We start from the raw sequence: 25,338 nt of genomic DNA, 5'->3' as shown, positions 1-25,338 counted from the left end.
ATGGATCTCTTATTTTCCCTGAGGAGAACTAGTTGCCAAGATGACTATAAAGTTAAAGTCTCTGTGTTCATACCTTTTCAAACTCGGCGTCAATCTGTGCGAGGAGTGCAGGTTTCTCATCTTCAAAAAACATGCGTAGAGGAGCGCCCATGTAGAGGTACATGACTCCCAGCAGGGTGATGGCTGCCGTCCGAACGGCAGGGTTAGTTGCTCCCAGAGCTGTCTTCACGTTGTTGATAAAACCCTTCACATTGATACTGGAGAGAGAAGGTCAATAGGTCAACCAATGTCCTTATGGCCCTGTAACATCTTTTGTCTGTCTTCTTCAGCCAAAACATTAACTTTACTTTTTTAATGCTTTGATATAATGAGTTTTAAAACAAGTACTGGAAATTACCCTGCAAAGCCAAATTCCTTCATGGCATTAGCCAGCCAGTTGAGGGTCTCTGCCTGGTTTTTGGGGTTCTTCTGTGCAAACGCCATAGAGACAACCTGACAAATAAAATACACACCATGTAAATGCAGTAAGTCCGTCTATCATCATCATCATCTACTGAACCCTTTGGATCTTAGGGATAAAAAACATCTCCTGTCAAGTTGTGTGTAGGAAAACTTTAAAAATTAAGTTTTCTTCTGTTCAGAGAAATGTTCTAAAAACCTGTTCTGCAGTCCACGGCAGTGAGCAGGCCTCTCCGATGGCCGTCAGTCCCTCCTTTGCGTTTCCACCACATTTGATGTCTCCAACCTTATCCACCAAGCCATCTAAAACCACAGAGGCTGAGGTCTTTGAAAACGTTCCTCTCTGGGCTATAAGAGCCACAATGTGCAGCTTCATCTGCATCACCTGCACAGGGAGAGAGAAGACCAGACATTAGACCAGGTACATCTCAGTCCTTATTGATCACTCCTCCCCTGACCTGGAAATCACTGTGGTCTGCCATCACAAAGGCTGCTCCAGTGGTTTCATTTCTACTCTGAAGAGCTTGGACAGATCAATTTATCAAACATCCCTTACTTAACATCTGTTAGTCATTGGACAAATCATAGAACCAACTCAAGTGTATTAAACCCAACTCTTATTCACTATCTGCTTAAAAACCGTGAAACTGCAGCCACTGTAGGTGTGATCAATAAAGGAAACAACTGTCTTGTTTCTGTTTCGATCGGTTTTCCTCCTGGATAATGTTAGATTGTGGGACAGAATGATGTTGTTCAGTAATTAACACATTTTAATCATCATTTCTGTTCACAGAGAAAATCCTTGTGCGTAAGGTAGAAAACAGTGATAATCATTATCAATTCCCCTACATTTGGCCCAATAAATAATATTACAAATTCCAAGACCTCATCATGACCTGGAGTATTGAATAATAATCCACAAACAGAATCAATACATTCAGATACAAATAACAACTGGAGGGAAAAGAAAAAAATGACGTTTCCTCCAGTAGGACCGGTTCATGTGCATTAAGCACTGAAATCCTTAGTAGTAGCCTTATGATTTGTACATGTCCTCAGGACGTCACTATAGGCTAATTGAAGTTAAAGCTTTCTGACTGATGATCCAGCTGAACTGTGTCATCAGAAACTGATGCTGCTTCAGAGAAATGTTCAGAAGAAAGATTCACACTGAATTCTCATTCTACTGAGTAGGAAGAGCATGAAGCCATATATTTCTGAGTCAATAATACACACAACATAACAAAAAGCCAAACCCAGTCAAAATTGGAGGGAATGTTACTTTCCAAGTCCAAGCTGTTGCCACGTTGTTTCAGGAACAGTTTCATTCAGGTGCAGGAACACAGGCACTTACCTGAAAGTTGGTCTCCTTCCAGCCTGGTTTCTTGGCCAACATCCTGACTAAGGCCTGGCAGGGCATCCCCGCTTTATCCATGGTCTCAACAGCCTAGAGGAAAATGTCAATCTATGAATTAATGTTTCTTCATATTTTTTTGGTAGCGACACACCAGCCTGTAATGTTGAGTTTCATGTCTTCTGCATTGAAAACATAATAATCATAATAATAATCATAATAATGTTTTTCAAACAGCATGAGTTTCTTTGACATCCACATTTTACAACAAAAACTTTCAATATTTACTTCAGTACAAAGTTGGCCTACAACTACAGATCTTATCAATTAATTATTTTGTCTATTGAATGTGACAACATGGAGAGAAATGTCAATTGTAATATCTGACAGCCCAGAGTGATGGATTCAAATGGTTTGTTTTATCTGAATGACAGTAAAAAAGAAAAGAAAAGACATTGACTTTACTGTTAGATATATATATATATATATATATAAAGCATCAAATCCTCACATTTAAGAAGCTAGAATTAATCTAATTATCAAAATATCTGCCAACTAATTTTCTGTCAGTGACTCAACCAACTAATGATTGTATTTACCCTCTGGAACTCCTCCATACTGGCCAGTCTCTCCTTCCAGTTGGCTGAGTCCAGCTGCTGCAGGCAGGAAGCAGGAAGTACACCTGCTGCCAGCTCCTCACACACCTCCACCTGACATAACAAACACACACACTTCAGTGATGATCAGAGATTTTAACAGTAATACTGTGACACCAGACAATCAGGGATGAGACATCCAACTAAAGCAAAACTGAACCTGTCATGTTCTATTATATCCCTTAATATTATGTTTGAAAAATAATTTATTCACTCGCATCAGCAGATATTTTTTATGGATGGTGTGAGAACCAGCTCCTCTGTTAAAACGAAATTGTCAGTGCTCCACGAAGACAAATAGTGCTCCAAAAAATTATCTACAATAAGAAATACAAAATGTACACAAATAATACAAAAATGTGCCCTAATTTTACACAATTTACATACACACAGTACACGACTGTGCAAGAAACAGACTAGGACACTTTAAGGTGTGAGGTGGATGGATAGTGTCCTTGGTTCTGTGTGTGTGTGTGTGTGTGTGTGTGTGTGTGTGTGTGTGTGTGTGTGTGTGTGTGTGTGTGTGTGTGTGGTGCGGTGTGGTGAGGTGAGTGGGTGGGGGGTATGGTCAGTGTTTGTTTGCGGTCCAAATGGCCCAGGGGAAGAAGCTGTTGGTGAGTCTGGTGGTGTGGGACTTGATTGACCTGAAGCGCCGTCTGGAGGGCAACAGGTTTTCCCAAGGCAGCAGGATCTGGATATTTTCTCCAGGGAGGGCAGAGGGCAGCCGATGATTTTTTGGGCAGGGTTGATGACCTTCTGCACAGCTTTCCTGTCCTCAGCTGTGCAGCCTGTGTACCACACACTCAGGCAGTATGTTAGTACACTCTCCACAAAGGAGTGATAGAAGGCCAACAGCAGCTTCTTGTCCAGATTGTTTTTCCTGAGCACACGCAGGAAACGCAGCCGCTGCTGAGCCAGGGTTGTGAGGAAGGCAGTATTTTCTGGTGTGTGGTGGAAGTTGTTAAGTTCCTCTGCCAGTGTGCTGCTGCTGTTGCTGGAGGATGTGGGCCTGGCCTCTGTAGTTGGTTAAGGTCTGGATGCCCCTCCACATCTGTCGTGGGTTGTTGTCCATCAGATAGCCCTCTGTCTTCTTCCTGTAGGCCTCCTTTATCTGTTGGATGCCTCTCCTCAGGTTGGCTCTGGCAGTGAGCTGTCCCTCATCCTGAAGGCTGAGTTACGCACCCTGATCAGGGCCTGGACTTCACTTGTCATCCAGGGTTTCCTGTTTGGAAAGACCCGGATGCATTTGTTGACTGTCACGTTTTCTACACAGCACTTGATGTAGAAGAGGACAGTCTGTGTGTGTGTCTCAAGGTCCTGATGTTCAAAGATGTTCCATTCTGTGCACGCAAAGCAGTCCTGTAGCTGTAGGAGAGCATCTTCAGGCCAGGTTTTGATGGTTTGGGTGCTTGGGTTTTGATTGCTTTCTGAGGTGGGTGTAGGCCGGGATGAGGAGCAGGGAGAGATGGTCGGATTGTCCTAGGTGGGGGAGGGGGGGGTCGCTCTATAAGCATGCTTAATGTTGATCATGTCCTTTCCCCCCCTGGTTGGACATTTGACATGCTGGTGGAATTTGGGGAGTACAGTCCTTAAGCATGCTTGGTTAAAATCCCCTGAGATGATGTGGACGCCGTCAGGATGATTCCTCTGTTGTTTGTTTATGATGTCTTGAAGGTGGCTTAGCGCTGAGCTAATGTTAGCATCCAGTGGGATGTAGACAGCGGTAACAATGACCACTGTGAGCTCCCGGGGCAGGTGGAATGGTCTACACTGGACAGACATGGCCTCGAGGTCTGGAGAGCAGTGGCTGTCTGTTATTCTGCTGTTTATGCACCAGTCTTCAAGCACATAAACACAGTCCCCCTCCCCTACTTTTCCCAGAGGCTTTGTTGCGGTCATGGTGATGAATGGCCTGCTAGTTCCACCGTAGCATCTGGAATTTGCGGGTGCAGCCAGGATTCCGTTATGATCAACAGACAACACGCACGGATGAGGCAGTTGTAGGCTATCTGTGATTGAAGCTTGTCCGTCTTGTTTACAAGGGATCTGGCGTTTGAGAGGAACATGGATGGTAGCGGAGGTTTGTGGTTTTGTCTCCGTAGCTGAGCTAGCAGACCCGCTCTGCATCCTCGTTTTTGCTTCCTCTCTCTGCGCCGCCTCCATCATCTGTAGGCCCCGACAACAATCCATGGAGCTCCCGGTGGTCTGGCTCTCTCTCATGGGATTTTGTGTGTCCACGTGAAAGCACCTGTAACTTCAGTTTTGAACTGAAGTCCAATTAGTTTCTTCAAGTTCACTCTTTGAGCCTTAAATTTGTTACTGAGGCTCAGTGTAACCAACAGGATTTTCTGAAGCCTCATCATGTAATTTCTTCTGCTGACAGAGGAAATAAACTCTTCATAGGGAAAATGAGTCTCTTATTATGTACACAAACCCTCAGAGACCCACACAGACACATTTCAATTTTTTTTTTTTTTTTTTTACTTTTGTGTCTTGTCATATTATGTTGCCTTTTATAACGGGGGTGGGGGGGGGTGGGGGGGGGCGGGGGGCGGGGACGGGGACGGGGCGGCTGTGGCTCAGGAGGTAGAGCAGTCGCCCACCAATCCGAAGGTCGGTGGTTCGATTCCTGGCTCCTCCAGTCCACATGGCGAAGTATCCTTGGGCAAGATACTGAACCCCAAGTTGCCTCTGATGTGTGAATGTGTGTGTCTGTGCTAGAAAGCACTATTGTATAGAGGTGATGTATGAATGTGTGTCAATGGGGTGAATGTGATTTGTAGTGTGAAGCGCTTTGAGTGGTCGAAAAGACTAGAAAAGCGCTATATAAGTACAGTCCATTCAGTCCATAACATAGGTTATAAAAGACAACATAATGTGCGTGTGTGTGTGTGTATATATATATATATATATATATATATATTAGTGATAGACCAATATGTTTTTTTCGGGCCGATACCGATTCCAATTATTAGTAGTCAAGGAGGCTGATAACCGACATTTGGTGCCGATATTCATTTGCAGTAAAAATGAAAATATTGGTGTCAAAATTTTGAATAATACAAACTCCAACACTTAACTTTGTTTAAATGCCTTTAAGCATATGTTTATCAAACAGTTTCTCCAGATTTGCAACATGTTAAAGGTTCTTTTTTATCTTAGGCAATAGACATCTTTGTTTTAAAATTCTAACAAAAAGTGCAGGGAGCTCCTAGGCTCAGCAGCAAATAAATAGCTCCCTAAAGTTTTCTACAGTAAATAAAGTTTTCCAAAATTTCAATATAACTGAAATGTTATGTTATCTTTCACTTATCTTTGTTTTAAGTTCAAACAAAAACAAAAAGTGCAGGGAGTTCCCAGGGTCAGCAGCATCTCTTATAAAGTTAACTGAAATTTTAAATAAATAAATAAATATTTTCTGAATATATCTGAAGTTTTATAAAGTAAATAAAACAAAGTTAAATAAAATTTGCACAGAAATGTGAATCTCAAATCAATTAGTTGTTCCAATTGAACAGCACCAGATTGTGGTGCAAAAAGCACACTGGCTGTTGTTCAGTGTGTGTAAGCACAGCTTTCACTGCTGATTGGCTGTTGCGTGGCTCTGTGTGTAACCAATCAGATGGTGCTGTGGGCAGGACGATGCTGGAGACAGAGTAGTGACTGACTGCAGACAGAGGGGCGCAGCTGCATCAAAGCCAAAATAACCGCGTTTTAAATTGATCTCTTATCGGCCGTCGGATTTAAAAAAACGGCCGATGCCGATATGCGTCAAAATGCCGAATATCGGTCTATCCCTAGTGTGTGTGTGTGTGTGTGTGTGTGTGTGTTTCACTTTAATGAGGGAAAACCCTCTGAGGATGTGAACCATGTTCTCTTTGGGCTGATATTGGGTATTGTGACACAGCTTTTGTCAAAAGCTTTGACTGAAAGGTGTGTGTGAGTGCACACAGACTTACCGACAGTTCACTCTCTGTGATTTCTTTACTGTCTGACATCTTCTTGCTTTTTCCTCCACCTGCAGAGGGTGGTTTGCCTTTCTTTGCTGGACCTGCTGACGGCTGAGAGACACAGAACACTTCAATTGTAGATTGATAATGCCACTTATATAAATTGGGTCATACTGTCTGTGACCCAGAAACCAGGTGACAAAATCTACTTCTTCTATTTAATCTACTGTAATTTTCTTCATATGCATTGCTCAGAGCATACCTTGCTGGCAGCAGCAGTCTGGGTCTTCTTGGTTGGGGCAGAGGATTTGGGTAGAGCTTCAGCAGGGGGAGGAGCTTTAGCTGCAGACTTTTTGTCCCCCACTCCTCCACTTCCTCCTCCTGCACCCTTCCTCCCTCCAGGGAGCTCCACTTTATCAGCACACTCCTTTATCTTTTAACATATGAACCAAAGGTCAGTGCTCTGCAGTTACTAACAGTAAAAACAGGACCTTTCTACTGTTTTGAATTCATCCCTCATCCTTCCATCCCATCCCTGATCCTCACCTTATCCAGTTTCAGTTTATCCAAGTCAGCCAGGAAAGGGTTCACAGCTTTCTCTCCCACCACTTTCATTGCTGTCCCCAAAGCTTCAAAGGCAGCGTCACGCACCTCTGGAGCAGAGTCATTCACTTGCTGAGATGGTTCAAGAGAAAAGTACAGGTGTAGTACAGTACAGGTAACACACAACTGGAGAATATGATTTATAATATCAGGTGTGACACATTTTACCTTCATCAACAATGCAACATGCAGCTCCTGTGATTTGGATATTACACTTGACCCTACTGTGATTTTAATAATTCTGATAAACTGTTCAACCTTAACTCTAACACGGTATACATTTAAATGGTAGTATTGGTGCTTTACTTATTACTCTGTGGCAGCAGTACTTGTCCACTTTTTCCCCAGTATTTTCACTTAATTTCAGTCTGAGATTGAGATAGTGTAGGACAATAAACAGATACTGTTATTTATGAAATAATCCTGTTGATGCATCTCCACCCAGGGTGTGTATGTACCTTAATGAGAGCAGCACAGAAGGGTTTGAGGATGCTCTTGGGCAGAGTGGCCTGCGTACAGTGTCTGAAAGAGCGGGCCAGAAACAAAGAGGCCTGCTGCTTAATGGAAGGGTTTTTATTGTCCATCACGGCTAGGATGTCCTCTGAAAGGTTCTGCAGAGTGGTCTGAAAAAAAAGATACATCATAGTAAATATGACATTAGATAAACTACAAAAAACAAAACAAAAAAAAACAATCCATTCAGCATAGATAAGGGCATCCTCACAAATGCATTAGAGGCTTGTCTGCAGAGTCAGTAAAGTGCTCTATAAAAAACAGCAGTCAAGTTAAATTATGACTCAATAGATGAAGGTTTGCAGCGTCCCTTTACTTTAATGAACAATGAAGGGAATTTCACTGCTGGAGAAGGGGCCTTCCAGCTCAGTACTTCTGCAGTAGACATATGCACTTATTGTTGAAATTGAAGCCTTTTAGCCAGAGACAAATTTGTATATTTCCTATGAGCAGAAAACCCTACAACAAACTGAATGTTTTGTGTGCAGTGGCTGCCATGCTGCTCCCAGGACACTCTTTTATAGGTACTTTCCACAGAGCTTCTGCTGCTGGTGTGTTTATAGAACACAGGCAACATGATGGCACTGACCAGTATTTCATGTCTTTACTGAGGCCTTTGTTTTCTCCCACTCATCATTAACTCTTGTTGTGTCCTACATGTGTAGGAGCAGGAGCACTACGGTGGACAGTCATAAACCTTAGTGTCTGCACTGTCCATTTCAGTTTGGTACTGGAGGTGATGGTGGAGGGTGGAGGGATTGAGTTGTGACACATTATCTTATCAAAAAACTGCAGCTTCTATGATTTGGATATTGCACTTGACCATACTGTGATGTTAATAAGGGTGGAAATTACAAGTTTTGTCATGATACAATATTCTATCGATTCAATGGACACAGGAGCTTTCTATTTTTCAGTGTTTGCCAATATTGCAAAGTCTGCTATGATACAATTTCAATTCGATTCAATTCAGGAGCCAGCGATAAATATGAGACGATATCTTATGCTGATTTAACAGAATCACTTCCAATCATATCAAATCACAAAAAGGTACTAAAATATCATGACATTTTTATTCCTGAGCTCAACCAGACATTTAAATGAAAAACAATCATCTCTTAATAAAAATAGACCTGTTCACTATAAAGTGCCACATTCTGATATATTGAGTAGGGGTGCAACAATACATCGATCCTTATGGATACATCAATTCAGTGATCAACAATCCAATAGAATCGATCCAAAATGAAAACATTGATCAGACATCATGCATATTGTAGTGTCCCTCACTAAGCAAGTGCAGAGACATCAGCTAGTTTCATCAACTTTTATTAAGCACAAAAACACAGTGGGCTACTGTGCAGCCAACGCCAACAAAAATAACAAAAACCCAGAACTTTTTCTCTTTGCTAGACACTACCTAAATTGACTTACTTTTAGCCCCTCTTTCTGTGGAAAGACCATTTCCATACCCGGCTCCAAGCCAGTCACAGGCAACTGACGTGACAAACAGACTTCACTGCCTCTAAGCTGGCAACACGTTCATTAACCCTGGAATAACTGTACTTCAACTTAACAGTCTGAACAGTATTTCTTTGCTAACCAACACTAACATAATGCATATCATCACAGTACATCCTAATACATACCTTTATTTTGAAAATCCCCGGCATTCCACAGCAATGCCTTGACATCAAAGAATATTTGATAACTTATTAATTAAGAGTATCCTGACCAAGTTTGAGGTTGATATGATAACATCTGTAGGAGGAGTTCAATCAAATACAACGTTCCCAAATGACAAAAAATGGACAAAAATGAGCTAAATTTTCATATTTAAATTAAAATGGCCGACTTCCTGTAGGCTTGAAGCCATGATGTCAAGAGAGATCTCGGCATGTTACAGATGCAGTCCGAATATCTTTTACCTAAGGACAAACCAAGCCAAACCAAATTTTGGGGGTTGCTAGAGCCATTATGCAGCACCCATACATGAGACCCCTAAAATATGTACTTTTTTGCCAGGTCTGACACATGTACAAAGTTTTGAGAGTTTTTGAGCATGTTTAGGCCCTGAAAAAGGAGATTTACCTATGCTACTAATAATCATCTGAGCAATTCCAATAGGGCGTTTGCACACTTCGTGCCTGAGCCCTAATAAATACAAAAGATTACATCAAATGAAAGATTCTACTTGATTATAAAATGTTCCTCATGGGCTGTGTCCAAAATAATGTTACCGGTTAACGTTAAAGGAAAAACAGTAGTAAATTGGTCGACCTGACCAATAAACCAGTATTATAACACAACATTTCTCCACCTGAGCGCACACACCTCCAAACAAAATGCAAGTGTTAATCTGATGAGAAAAATGTAGCCTATATCCGAAGGTGTAGTATGTAGCTATGTTACAGGAAGACTGTACTACTTTGACTATTATTACTAAGTTGTAAAAATATTTAGTTTGAGACTAAGGTACACAAATCCTGCTTAATGTACAATATGAATTTAATGTTCTCTCTTTCTTGTCTTTTCATTTAAATGTCTGGTTGAGCTCAGGAATAAAAATGTCAAATGATATTTTAGTACTTTTTGCGATTTGATTTGAATGGAAGTGATAGTGTTAAATCAGCATAGGATATCGTCTCATATCGATTGCTGGTTCCTGAATCGAATTGAATCCAAATTGTATCATAGCAGACTTTGTGATATCGGCAAACACTGAATTGTTGTCCACTGTAAGATAGAATATCATATCATGATAAAACCTAATTATCGTATATCATGCCATCACTTCATTCTCAGCTGAGTCATCAACTTTGATCCAACTAGAGTCACAGCTCCGCAGTTGTTTGTAGATATAAAAGGTCATCACTTAATCCTATGACACACTGGAGGGAAATTTTGTCATAATTAACATGTGAATTTTTGAGTTACAGACAAAAACGTGCTCTGTGATATCAGTGACCTTTGAGCTCCAAATTCTACTCGATGTAATAAAATTGCCTCAAGGTGTTTCTGAGATATCCGTCACAAGAATGGGACAGACGTGAAGTTAGAGTGACCTTTGACCACCAAAATGTAATGAGATAATCCTTAATAATAATAATAATAATAATAATAATATCATGCTGATATATTTACTAAAATGTGATGGACAGACAACCCGAAAACATGATGAATGAATGAAAATGAATGAATAAAAAAAAGAAACTGAGCACAGTGAAGTTTGTTGCAAGGAGCAATGTCAGTTTTGTCTCTATTGGTATTGATCTTTTACAGGGACATCCCACCAGACATCACTGGTTGCTACAGATGGCAGCAGCTGTCACAAAGCTCATACAACCAACTCCTGGTACCTCTCAGATTTATATAAGAATTATATGATTATAAGAATTACATCAAGCCTTTGTCTTGTTGCCGTAAAATCAGATGATTTAATATTGATGTGGTCATTATCTTGATAGGCCATCTACATTCATCCATATAAGACACGTAGCAGGTTTCTTCCACTGAATTTAACTGCCATTTATCGCTATATTTAGACTTACAGTGAGGAAGATGGCGTCAATAGCCTCTTGCAGGGCCTGGACAACCTGAGGCTTCTTTTCCTTGAACTTTTCCAGTATAGTTGGAACCACCTAAATACACACAAAGGGTGACATCCAGCCTTAAAAAAAAGTTGTGAAAACATCTGATGGCCACTGTGGCTATTTAAAGTCAAATTACTAAAAGTAAATCTTTAGTCATTTGTGCCAAGACACAGACACAAAAACAAATTTTCAGGTGCTACTACAAATGATTAATTTGAGAATTTAGAAAAAAGAAAAAAAAACTGTGATCATAATGTCGAGATTCCTTCAACTTACTTGTCCTGCATATGTTCCAAATTTCTTCCTAAGACCTGTGGCCAGTCCAGCCAGACATTTAGCTGCCATTGACACCAGCATCACATTGGCATCTTTTCCCACAACCTGGAACAGAGAACCAGTGAGTCTCATTGGTACACGCCAAAAGATAATCAAGGTCGATTATCGTCCCAAATCCCCCCTCCCGATCAATGTCAGCTATGGCCCAATTATCAGTTTGTTGCAACAATTATCTTGCCAGATTCTCCTGTTGTGCGAGGTGTGTTAAGAATGATTTTAAACCCCCCACCCCACCCCAATCTGCTCTGAAAACAAACAAGACAAACATGAGACATCACCATCTGCCATGTTTATTTACTCTAAAGTCTCACTTGACTGCAAGATTTCGAGTTTTGAGAGTCCAGACTCTGGTTGTCCGTGGACAGCATCTGTTTGTGTGAGGTGTGCTGTGTTGGTGTTTTTGTTGCACACCACACACTATAAGAACAAAACTGTGAAATCTGCTGTTTTGTCATTGTGTGTTCTCATGTTTTCTACATCGGATAAGATTTAAAAAATTTTGACCAGATTTCATTTATGACTTCTGATCACTGATCTGTCATCTCCCCAGGGAGTTTCCTTTAGCTACTTCCAGATAGACCACCTCAGTATGTCAGTCTTTACCTTCTTCATTGCTCTGACCAGGTCTCCATAGTCTCCATTCTCCAATTTGGGGTTCTTGGTCAGAGCTTCTACAGCCTCCAGAGCTTCCTTCCTTTCCTGCCACTTTTTAGCTTCCTGTAGAAACAAGCAGAGCAGGGTCACATATTGCAACATGTAGAGTTTCATTCACACACATTCATCCTTTGGCTACATCCATTTATCCTTGAGGTTAGCAAAGGGGCTGGATCCAGTCCCAGCTGACACTGGACAAGTCCCAGGGCAGACATGTTTTAAAACGGTCTCAATCCTTCACATGACCAGTAACATACACTGGACATGTGCGTGCCGGTGTAAACAGGAAGTAGATTGGCTACTCTGCAGGTGGTCGTTTAGGTGCAGAAAATACTACAAATTAAATTTGTATCTGCTAACAAAGACACATGAATAACAAGCGTTAATAAGGCTTGTAATTCATTATCCATGTGGGTCACGTGATTAGAACATGACCAGTCAGGGAAGGATATGCTGTGTCTAAAAACCAATAAGGAAGTGAACATGGACATTAGCATCATTGTTTCTTGAAGCCTCCATTTCTATCTATCCAGACTAAAACAGCCCCAGAGTTTTCAAAGTAAAACAGAGCCAGCAGCATTTCCACAAATCTGTTTTAGTGGCTCGAAAACTCAGAGGTGTGGACAGCAGGTGTAACCATAGCAACGGAGAGGAGTATTAAAGCTAAAATGTTTTGATTAGGAAGTAGCCTTAGAGTTGCTAGTTACCCAAACCCACATGACTTTGTACTGTGGGAGGAAACCAGAGAAAAACAGAAAAAAATGCCAACACAGAAAAGCTTCAGCTTAATCACACAGTCATGTTTTGAACATGTGTAAACTTCCAGTTGAGGGTGTTTTAATACTAAGAGGCGATCCGAGTTAACAGACTTTTGCAGAAGTTTTTGAGTCGTCTACATAGTTAGGTAAACTTACTATTTTCTCATAGAAGTCTTTGGGCATCTTGGACAGAATTTCCACAGCTTCCAGTAGTTCATAAGGATCCACTGCTGTCACTGTTTCTGCCACATCTTCTTCTGAAAGAGGAGGAGATGCAGCACACCGTGACTCAATAATTCCTCAAAAATCAGAGCAACATTTTCTGTTTGCTGCCTTCTTAAACCTACCATCAGACTGAGCTCCTCCTTGGGCTTGTTGCTGTTCAAACTTTGCTTTCAGGTCCTGCTGCGAGCGCAAGAACCTGGTCTGCTTGGGAGGAGATAAAGGCAGCTTAACCCACTCTTCCTCCAGCTCCTTCAGCTGCAGAGACAGAACAAGAAGCACTGCTTAGTTTGACTTGACTCACAGTTGAACATGAAGGAGGGTGAGTATGTGCAATAAGTGTGCCCCACCTGTACAGAGTTAATGTTCTGCAGTGACGGTCTCAGAGCATCTCTGATCCATTTGTAGATCTCTACAGCAAGCAGCTTAGCTTCATCTCTCACCGCCTTCTCTCTAGACTCAAACTGTTTAGGTAAAACCTTCACTACTGGCTTCAACGTTACTATCTTCGATCCAAACTCACTGGGGGAAGATGATGACAGACATAGTGTTAATGTCACAGTCAGAAGACAGAACAGCATGATATACATCTTTGTCCAGCAGAGCTCACTTTCATATTAAACAACAGTTTAAATAAATACATTTAGCAAAGTAAAAGACTATTTCTACATGTATTCATTTATTTCCTTATTTCCACTATTCTGTATTTCTTTATTTCTGTGTTAATTAGGTTGGCGAGCTCTAGCCATCTCCAGGGCTAACTTCATAGAGAAATCAAGAGAGCCATCTTATCTGGATTAACACATTTTAGTCAACATACTGTGTACCATATTTTCAGCCAGTCCCCTTTGTGTTAAAATAGGTTAGTTAGTGTGGTCATTCTAGCCCAGTAAGTCACACTGACCTGAGAGCCTTCCGGACCGTCTCTATGCAGGCCACCACTATCTTGGGGTTCTTGTTGTCCAGGCCTTTCAGGAGCTCTTCCTGAACTACCTCAGCCTTCTCGATCTCCATGTACATCAGACAGATGTCTGTGCCCAGCTCCTTGGCCCGGGCTTTTGGCTGGTTGAACACTTTGGTCACCACGCCCGACACTACCTCACCTGTTGTCCTAAAGCAGAAAGCAGAGATACAAACACAGGTGTGTCAGAAAACACTAGATATACTGCTGGACACAGTCTGATGAACACACAAGTGTCACTTATGAGGTGGTTCTTACACAGTAATACAGTTCAGATTTATCAAATTCATCTACACACATACCTGCAGCTAACCTTGGCAACACACAAGTAGACGTAATGATGAATGAAAATTTAAGTCTTTGCATGTGGATGGAGTCACTTAAAAATAAATAAAATAAAAAATAACCACAACACAACAAACCACAGAGATTCATGTAGAAGCTACAAAAATCTTATACTGTAGAGAGTCTAAACCAGCTGAGTGCCCTGAGATAACTTCTGTTATGATTAGACAAATAAAACAGACTTGACAACAGTACTGAGAACACAGATACCCCTTTATCACGAACACAGGAAAGGCTCCGTTCTAAATTTTTCATTTTGAACCATTTGGAGCATTTTGATCAAAAATAAACTGGTTCAGAGCTGAAAAGTTCATTTCCAGCTGGAGCCAAAAAACAGCAGGTTTTCATGTGTGAACTGTAACAACATCAGTGGGTGTGTCCTATTTTCCAGATTGGAATGAGTTCCATTGTACAACGCCCTCCACTGATGAAACATCCTTTGGTTCAGCTTTAAAACAGGTGAACAGTGTGAAATCAGGAAGAGTAAATAAACAGCAGCACAGATCATTGTTTTATAGTTATATATCGTTATATTGTTTCTGGACGAGACAGTGGGCAAAATCCTGCAGGACATATGGTACCAAACTGGACGGAATAACGTCTAGGTTGGTGTTTCCCCACAGGTTGAGAATTTACTTGTGGTGGGTAGTAGAACATGTGTGCATGCAGAAACTCATGCAATTTAGAAGGGGGGGAAATGAACCCTGGTTATTCTCTGTAGCTAGAACAACCAGTGTTACCTTAACGCCTCAAATGCAGGCCTCACATGCAGGCTGTGCAGAGAAACTTCTGTTCCACACTCAGTCACTGCAGCTCACTCAACTCAGGTGTGAGGCCAAAAATACTTTAGTTTGAAAGGGTGAGGTGTTCTTAAGAGTTATCAAAGATGAAACCAGTGATTTTATCTACCTGTACAGATCTTAATCTTAATCTACCTGGTCTGGCCACCCAAGTGAAGCCATGTATTGTAATGTACTGTAACAGCTACAGGATTACTACTCAGACTGACTCGTTGTTCTCATAGAGCTTTCTCACGGCAGATATTTTAACTGGACAAAACAGTTATAACCAAAATAACAATAGCTAGCTCTGATTTAGGTTCATCGGCTATGTACCTGGGATGAAAAAGACCTATTGTCCTGTAGGGGTTGTGGTTTTGAGCACCTGGGCCTAGTGTTCCAGGTACCAGAGCTTCTCCTCCCTCAGACAGACTGAGTATGTCCTGGGTTTTTGTTTCTTTGTCCTTCTACTCTGCAGCACTGTCACACCCCATTCCTCTGACATACACTCACCTAACTACCGAGTTATCAAATGGTTACCCCATCATCTCTTAACTGTTACAGTGGTTGGGTCAGACAGTGGCAGTAACAGCTTCCAAGCTCATCATACTGCAGAACCATCCCTGTTTTTCTGATTATTTATTCAGTGAACAGAGAACATCTCAGTGCTCAGTCAAATGACTTGCCAAAAACAACCTGGTGTCCTGAAAGCCATACAGTAGGCCTACCATAAAGATCAGCTGTCAGGCCTCTCACTGGGGCTGAATGATTAGGAAAACATGCAATATGACTGTTGAATATTGCGATAATGATATGACTTGTGATGAATTAGCAAATACTTCAGTAAACATTGTTAATGTCTTTCTGGTGAATTGAACTGAACAGTGAATAGGCTTTGCTGACACTGAAAAAATTAGATGCATTACAGAGGATGACTTTAAGTTATATCCTTTCAAGATCACTGATCACCACTGTAACCACTGGCTCAGGAACATTACTTTTAATTTGACAAATAATCCTTAATGAAGAAAATGGTTCTGCTGCCACTCTCTGCCTCTTCACACAACTTGTGTGAGGCACTGTTCTCATGTTGGTAAAAGCCTGTGCAACACTCTGCTATCTGATCCTTGAAGAGTGGAGAATCAAAACAATAACCAAATGCTTATGAGAATAATTATTATGTACTTCCTGCTTGCCGACCACTGTCAGCAGACAGTATGTTTAACCAGCCCAGCATTGTGATTGTGCTACCATAGCTACAATACTCTAGCAGATCTCCTGATTGATGTACGCATCAGAAATGATAACATGTCATTCCTACACTGTGTGAGCATTTTGCTGTGACACTTCGCTAGCAGCTAGCTAGCTCGCTAGCTTTTGACCGGTATCATTATTTTGGACTTACTTCAATGTTGACAAGTTTACCGTTGCTGTGGACACAGCTATTGATGGTTTCTGGGTTCACTGTTGATCAGTACTGCACAGACTCCAAAGACATCTGTCCCTATCAGTTATTTACACCTTAAAACATAAACCAAGTTAAAAATAACAGAGTTATCCCTTTTTACACATAACATATCCAGCAAAAGTTTGTTCTTACCTCCGCTGTTTCACTCAGTGTTTGATCATGTGACTTGCCTTGACTTGCATATTAACATTTAGCACGATTTCGACATGTCTAAGCAGACATCCCTGGGGGATTTCAGTCGTCCTGATTATTTTAAATAATTAATATTTGTTGGATCATAACGTTTGTGCTTTATTGTTGTTTAATGTAGGCTGTTTTATGGCTGTTTAAAACATATGTCCGGTAGTTGTTCCATATGGCCGTAATTCCTAAATATTAACGGACATGTTGACGGTCAGAAAAAAGTCAAGCGTAATCTCTGCACACTACCTAACTCTCCTAACTCTCCTTCTACCTCAGTTTATAGCATCTACACAGGGGGTGGCAGAACGGCAGATTGGCCAAACATATTGACAAGAAAAGCATGAATGCAGAGAACATGGAAGTATACCATTTATTGCAGTTCAAGCAGTCTTTGTGATATGCATATCGTGCACGTTGCTATCACGATATCTGTTGTGCAGCCCTACCTCTCACCATAACTATCAGCCAGGCATCACATTACTCTGCTGTAAATGCAAAGAAGAGCTCTACAATCAGTTACACAGCAGAGTTAACTGTCTCGTGGTTGGTGACTCTGCCAACCAGTCAAGTTGCCTTTTACATCCATGTCTGTCTATACAAGTGCTTTTGCAGAACATTATGATGTCACAGTAAATCTGAACTTTGACCTTTTTTTATATAAAATGTTATCATTTCATTCCATGAGACATCTGTGTTAATTCATTAGTGTATGAAGTCTTGAGTTTGTTTTTGTGAGATCAGTGAACTTTAACCTCCAAAATCTGATCAGTTCATTCCTGAGTCCAAGTGAATGTAATGAAAGACATCATGTTCAGGACAAAACATAATGCCTCTGACCACAGCTTCATTGGTACAGAGGTAAAAAACAGGGAAATATACCTGATTAACCTTTGTTCTTTTAAAGTCAGAATAACACCATTTTCAACGGACTGAAGCCCAGTGTGAAAAAGTCCAGTGGTGTAGAGGGGAACACTGGGACATTTGGAAAACAATACAAAGTCTGCTGCTGTTGTGCAGTGCAACATTATCCAGAGAGAAGCTGACATATGATTACTCTGTATGGTGAACAGTATTCTGTTTCCCAACTGTTGTGACGAAGAATGAAATAGTTGACACAATAAAAAAAAAAGTAAAAACTTTCCAGCCTTTAAATTACTGTCCAGGTTGCAAATTGCTGTGCTGTGTTCAGGTGTCTGAGCCTTTACATGAATAATGTGTCACTCAAACTGAACTGTATCTGACTGTCTCCCTGGTCCTGAGTTAATATAATGCATGGGGCTTTTCAACAGAACTACAGATTAAATTCTTGTCGCAGCTCTTACTTACTTGCCAGCTACATGGGCGTTCTCGATGAAGGCCAGAGCAGCTTCCAAGCCTTTAAGCTGAGCAACAGCATTAGAGTCAGTGACAAACTTCTTTATCAGTCCAAGGTACTTCCCCCATTCTTGACTCTTCTCATCTTCTATCCTCTGAAACAACTTCAGAGCCTCTTCATAACCATTCAGACGGGCTTTCCACACCTGAAGATGAGTCACAGAGAAGAGGGTAAGGAACATAAAGACAAAATTAAATCAAGATCACCTGGAGTTTGTCAAATCCACTCAGTCAAGGAAAAAGTTTAAGTTTGGCCTTGAAAATTTTTCAAGGCAAATTATCCAGGATTCTTAGCACTAGAGAGCAGGACTGTTGAGATTCACTGTTGTTACCAGCTGGCTTCCATCTTCCCTTTGACATTAACACCTAGTTTTAACACTTCAAAGCCAGCAATAATAAGGCTGATAACTTTAATCCCTGATCAGGCTTGTTATTTTTGCTCTGGTTCCTGCTCAACAACAATTCATATCTGATTGATTAACTCTAGCACTTAGGCTCAGGAAGAAGAGTATATATTTTTTAATCTGATCTGTCAAAATAATTATTTCTATACACTTGTGGTAGAAATAAAAATGAGGCACTCTACATATTTAAAATGGTATCTCATGCAATAAACCTATATGCCTTTTTTTTAACTTGCTCATGTATATAGAGGTGTAAATTGGGAGAATTTAAAGCCAGTTAAAGTCAATTCAAAATGAAACTGACCTAATGTGCAGATTATAAAATCATTTTTTTCATCTTTGTACCCTTTAGCTCCTGCAGTTGTTATTATAGTCAGTTGACAGTTTAGTCCGTACACCTAGCTAAACCTACTGCAGTCTAATGAAGGTTGATTTATCATGGCAGGGCTCTTGTATCAGACTGCTTTAGTTTTAGCCTGATGTGTTTGATAAACTTAGTGTATTTTGTAGTAATGATTCAACAAAGAGAGTTTCATGTCGATCCAAGCTGCAGAAGAGCTCCAATACTGTCTATGGATGACATAAGTGGGAGTTTTCTATACATTCCTCAATTAATATTTGAAAAAATGACACTGGTGTCATTTTACATTTCTTATCATCTTGTGAAAAGACTAAATGACTAAATGTTACCCTGTCTCTAATACTTCTGTGCCACTCAGCCCGAAGCTCGCTGGTTCCTACTGAAGACTATATTGCTGTAATTTTCTGGAACACTGTTCGTCCGAACTATTTCAGCAGTGGATTCATTCACATTAGGTGCTGCATTTATTTATTTTCTAAAATACAGACACACCTTACTGTTTATGCTGAGTTGTAGGGCTGCACGATTAATCAGAATAAAATTGTGATCTTGATTCAGAGCTCTATGTGATCTCATTTCTAAATGCTGACGATTCTGGTGCGTTTTAATCAGGGACTCCAGTTTCCACAAAACAAACCCTCCTATCATTAGTATACCTGACTTCCATAGCTCTCATAGACACAAGGAAATTACACACTCAGTCAACTACCACTTTAGCCAAACACTCAATTCAATTCAATTTTATTTATATAACACCAAATCACAACAGAAGTTATCTCAAGGCACTTTTCATGTCATATATGAATTGGAAAAGCTTTAAAAGTTAACATCTGAGAGGCTACAACTAAATGCTTGACACTTGTGATTGAAAATAGTGCTGCACAATTAATGGTATTAAAATCGCAATCTCGATTCAGAGCTCTATGCGATCTCACTTCTAAATGTTGATGATTCCGCTGCGTTTTCATCAAGGACACCAGATTCCACAAAACAAACACTCCTATCTTCTCCCTCAGCAAATGACAAAGCACTGGTACATCACATGATAAAGAGCAGCAGAAACTCATAAAAAATGAACCCAGTGACCAGCGAGTAAGTGACACTGGCTACTGACAGTGTGAGGCCAAAAGTTGTGTTGGGACAAATAAAATCAGCAAAATGAATCCAGGAGAAAACACAGTTGATGGTGGTATGATCCACCCTGTTGTGCTTTTGCCGAAAAAGGATTAGCTAGTTCAAGCTAACATTTTCTTTTTCCCCTTTTCTCATTTTCTGGTCGTTTCAAGATCAGACTGGAAAGTTTACAGCCACACTGTTGCTCCTGCAGTGCTCTCTGTCCCAATTCTGAGGCAGCTAAACAAAGTGTAACAATGTCAACTGGCATTCTGTGAGCCAAATCAGGGTCTTCCCTACTGATGCACTGAATAGTCAACATTTAGGGGGCAGCTCCAGAACCTTACACAGTTTATCACCATACCCGTTAAGCTCCCATAGGCAAAAGGAAATCACCAAACACTTAGATAACTAAGATATGGCCTGTCCTATATCAGGCACCATTATGTTTTGTGTTCCGTTTCCTTGTGTATCAGGTAAATAAGCACAAAATAAATAAATAAAAGAATTTTTAAAAAGTTGAAAAAAAAAATCAGAGAGAATTGTGAACTCAGTTCTAAGAAAAAAAAAAATCATGATTCTCATTTTTCTACAACCGTGCAGCCCTACTTGAAAAGTGACTAAAACATTATCAAAATATCTGCTAGATAATCATATAAAGTAAAAACACTCCCTGTCATCACTCTCTCACAGAGGACTGAAGGAAACATTAGGAAAATCACTCACCTTGTGTTCACATTTTTGGTCAATGGGAAGCTTCATCCACTCACTGTCATCCCCCATGATGGCCACTCGAGGGGCAGGCTTCCCCAAAAGTACTCAACTGGAAAACAACAACAGAAACAGGATTGCTGACACAACATCACATTTGTTGCATTTCATCTTTACTGCTACTGTGGCTGGAGGAAAAAGTAAATCCCTTAAAATCCTCACAGACACCCTGGTGTTGATGGAGCACTGTTTTCAAACAACAACACAAGGACGCATATGACCAAGTTACTAACCAGTGTTCTGTTACAGATAAAATTGGACCTGCAGTTACTGAAATTAAACAGGTAAATAGTTCCAAAATACTGTTTTTAATCACTTTACAGTTCACTCATTCACACACACACACACACACACACACACACTGGCCTGACCACTGGGATTAATTTGGGATTCACGTCAATTTACTGCTCTGCAACATTTCTTTACATATCTGTCAACATACACAGCAGATATAGCAGATCAGTCTGGTTCATATATTCCACTTTAAATCCCATCTCATAACATTTTCAGAGCTTTACAATGTTTTAACTGCAGTCCTGTAGTGTCATGAAACTGAGAAAATGTTTTAACAAAGTTTGGAAAACACTGTTGGACTAGAGCAGATATCTCAGGAAATGAGTAAAAGTCTACATCGGCCTCAGGATACTGAGAAAAATCTAAATGTTACACAAAACATACTTTAGGAATAACAGAGACTGTCTTCAGTTGCAATACGTATCAGTCACTTACTTCCACTTGAAAGCATTAGCATGTTATAGTCTAAAGCACATTCAGGGAGTGGCTATGGGTTCAGATTTCATATTGATCCAACCCAGTCTAGTAAACAGGCTAAAGACAGTAAAATACTGTCAGATACAACAGTATCTTTAAAAATGTACTCCACAAAAACTACAGCAGAGCTGTGGATGAGAGGGCACCAAACTCCATTAAAGAAAACTGTTAATTAAACTTGTCCTTGGTTGTTCAGTACACGAGTTCAAACACAGAGAACAAACCCTTCATCTGGTCTCAATGGAAGATTCTGCTTGTTCCTAAACCACAAGCACTATGTAATTTATAACACTATATTAACACTTTTATTGTCGCTTACACCTCTGACAGTTCAGATGAAACAAACTTGTCGTATGTCAACGTATGTCTTTAACCAGAGATGTGGTGTTGGGGTATGAGTAGGAAAAAAATCCTCAGACTGTAGAGCTGTGTCTTACTCATAAAACTAATATTTCTGTATGTAATAACTGGCTGTTGACAGTGTTGCTATTCAAATGGTTATCATGATTGCATACATTGTATAAACAATGGACTCTGGATGAAACTAATTAGTTATGCGAATATAGTGATCAAACAGGCACAAGTATTTAATGTTCACTCCTAACACTACATGGATTCAGATGTTTATCAGATGTTTATTACTGTAATGAAGCCCAACACCAATGAAAAACTACATTTATGTCGATTACACAAACAATCAGTGGGGAAGACCTGCCACATAGACTGATACATCAGTGTACCATCCAGCTGTATCCTCAGCTAAACGTTGTTTCACAGGTGTGACAGGTATGAGAATGTGCACGAGGGAGGAGGCAGTAGCATAAATCAATTTAGACCTGGCTACGAAAATAAACACATGAGGGCCTGAATGATCAGTGAATTTAGAGCCCATATACAGCGCCCTCCGTGCTCTCAGAAACTAAACTGCACCCTCAAAGCCAGTCATAATCAATGAGGTTAGCAGGCGTTAGTAAGCCATGCTATCACCTGACCAGCTCTCTGGTTGTCACTGATGTTATTTCCAGTTTTCTCTGACTGGGAGTGGTCAGCATCTTAACTAGCTGTCGTTAGTGACTAGTCAGATGAGCGCCATTGAGTAGCTAACTTAGCAACAACAATGACAGTTGCTACGTGCACGTTAACCCGCTCATTCTGGTTAACGCCGCTTCTGCACAAATACAAGCACCTCACGTTGACGACAAATGTCTAGCTTCTTAGCATGTGTGGTATAAACTTATAAGGTCAGAAAACGTTGATAGTGAGACCTTATTGTTTGTTAGCGGTTGGTAGCCGCCGTTAGCTTCTCAGAAACAAGGCTATGAGCTAATCTTCCATCCGCGCCAACACAGCCAGGCCTAACAACGCAGTTCACAACGACAGCTGCACAAACACAACATCCAAGCATACCACTGTCGAGTCAGATACCAGTTTAAATTTATGTGAGAAAATCATTTTATATCGCTAGGATACCTGCTTGCGTCTCTGGGAGACAATACGGCGTTGTCTGTCCGGTTAGATGGGGATGATAATGGGATCAGTACGGATTAGCCCAGCCGAGCTTTATACAAGCGTTCCCAGAGCTGTCTACAACACACAGCACAACTTCCGTTTCAAAATAAAGCTCACACATACAACCTTTCTCCTCAATACAAACTATCCAATTAATTAACATTTATTATATACTGAGGAACATATTCAGTAAATTCACATAATGGAATGCAGTTTTATCTATTTCTGATTCTTATTGTGTGACTGGACTATTTCTCACTCTTATTTTTAGTACACACTAACACGGATTTCCGGTTCTGTCGTTGCTGCCTGTGTCCAACTTGTTTGCAGGTTTTTAAAATGCCTCCAAGGGCGGAGAGACGGAGGAAGGGCGGATACAGAGGACCGCCTTGAGTCTACATCTTTTATGTTGAATCAGTCTTTAAATACGGTCTGGCTGCATAAAAAATATAATACAGACTAAAAAACATCAGCACAGACACATAACGTTGGATTCAAATCTGACACGTTTACATTTACTCATCAGAGTATAACTGGCTTCCTTATTTGTCGCTAGACAAAGCCAGTGATTGGTTCCATTTGAAATATGACCCGCCCACAACATCTGAGATTTCTTTGCTGATTGGGCCATAGCCTAAATTGCTTATCCTGAAAAGAGATGTGATTGGCTGCTCTGAATTCAACCTCAGCCTATGAAAATCTTTTCGATAGTGGCGTTCAATTTCGATTTCCACTGACTTCATGTCATTGTGAACAGTTGGTGCCTGCTAGCTGGATTGGGTGAAAGTATTTCATGCATGGTCACCACATTTGTGGATCGTTAACTCCATTTTGAGTTAGTTTATCGTGATTAGTATAAGTTCCATTGCAATATTACAACGGTAGTTACTTATCTTCCAAAATGATTTGATTGCTGACACCTTCAAGATGCTTTAAGCATCTGTGCAAAATAGAAGTCAGCTCAGTATAAAAATATGATTCTGCACAGGAAACTGTGATGAATGTGTGTGTTTTGCAAACCTACACTTAGAGTAAAATGTAGTCTTTATACCTCAAAAACTAACTGTCTGTATATGTGGATCATGCAACAGTGGGCACAGATTACATTAAGTCTCGTTTGTGTGACCTGTTATTATATCTATTGTATTGTTATTTAAATTGAATATTAGAATTAAACAAAGAACACAACACACATATCAATAACAATGATCATACAGAATTACACATTACTTCATAAAATTCCAACTTTAGACATGCATGCAAACTAAGTCTATCCAGTCTATCACAGGGCTGGCATATAGAGACAAACAACCATTCACACTCACATTCACACCTATGGGCAATTTAGAGTCACCAATTAACGTGCATGTCTTTGGATTGTGGGAGGAATGTGGAGAGAGCCCACACAGGCATAGGTGTAAACTATAAAAAGTGGGGTTCGAACCTGAATCCTTCTTTCTGTGAGGTGACAGTGCCAACTACTGAACCACTGTGCTGTCCCTATTGCACAAATTGAATAATAAAAACCATCCTTTAAAAAATCTTGGTAATTTTTTATCATAATTCAGACATGAAAAGGCAGACACACTCTATTTGCTTTTGCATGCACATCACTGTCACTGAAGTGTTCCCCTGCTTTAAAACAGCTACCATCATCCATGTACCTTACCATCATCCTGCTCTGAAGTCAAAGGCTTCAGAGCAGTGTCCTTACACTTTAAAAAAGTAATTCAGGGGACCTGTTACAACCACTTAATTAAATGCATGGTTGCGACATTAAAAATTATAATTTACTGATTTAGATAAACCTTCTAAGTTGCAAACATTATTTTGATAAGTTGTGTTGAAACAATACTGTTGGCGATTATATCAACCTAAAATTGTATGTAATTAAAATTCAAATTGCTGCATTAAGTTATTTGAAACAAATTTTTAGTTGTAACTTGAAATCCTGAACCAAGGTGGAGAAAAATTAAGTTGTCAAGCCAATTTTTTAAAGTTCCCTCCTCCACTTACTTAACATGCCTGAAAGACAGACAGACAGTTAAGACTGTGTGTTAGAGGATCTGTAAGCTGAACATATATTTTCAACGTGACTATCATTTCATTTATAAATGAATTGTACTAAAGCAATGAATATGAGCATATTCTCATTTGTGATATGGCCAATAGTGGACTCATATACAAGGCTACAGTAACTA

The 25,338-nt window shown here is 40.3% G+C and overlaps 1 protein-coding gene across 1 annotated transcript in view; it reads right to left on the bottom strand.

The window, feature by feature from the left end:
• ckap5 (cytoskeleton associated protein 5) overlaps nt 1–23,213 on the bottom strand; it is a 41,440-nt gene extending 18,227 nt beyond the window's left edge. The window contains 19 exon segments of the mRNA XM_018704024.2: nt 74–257; nt 398–492; nt 659–844; nt 1,814–1,906; nt 2,413–2,523; nt 6,429–6,530; nt 6,682–6,852; nt 6,966–7,094; nt 7,481–7,645; nt 11,087–11,176; nt 11,405–11,509; nt 12,068–12,181; nt 13,033–13,133; nt 13,224–13,356; nt 13,449–13,620; nt 14,003–14,209; nt 18,161–18,354; nt 20,813–20,909; nt 23,099–23,213. Of these exon segments, the coding sequence (XP_018559540.1) occupies nt 74–257; nt 398–492; nt 659–844; nt 1,814–1,906; nt 2,413–2,523; nt 6,429–6,530; nt 6,682–6,852; nt 6,966–7,094; nt 7,481–7,645; nt 11,087–11,176; nt 11,405–11,509; nt 12,068–12,181; nt 13,033–13,133; nt 13,224–13,356; nt 13,449–13,620; nt 14,003–14,209; nt 18,161–18,354; nt 20,813–20,869 (2,409 nt within the window). The 5' untranslated portion in view covers nt 20,870–20,909; nt 23,099–23,213.
• Between the last annotated feature and the right edge of the window lie 2,125 nt (nt 23,214–25,338).

Source organism: Lates calcarifer, linkage group LG10, assembly GCF_001640805.2.
Source record: "Lates calcarifer isolate ASB-BC8 linkage group LG10, TLL_Latcal_v3, whole genome shotgun sequence".
NCBI lineage: Eukaryota > Metazoa > Chordata > Actinopteri > Centropomidae > Lates > Lates calcarifer.
Note: the sequence above shows the minus strand (reverse complement) of the source record. Positions and strands in the feature narration are given on the sequence as shown.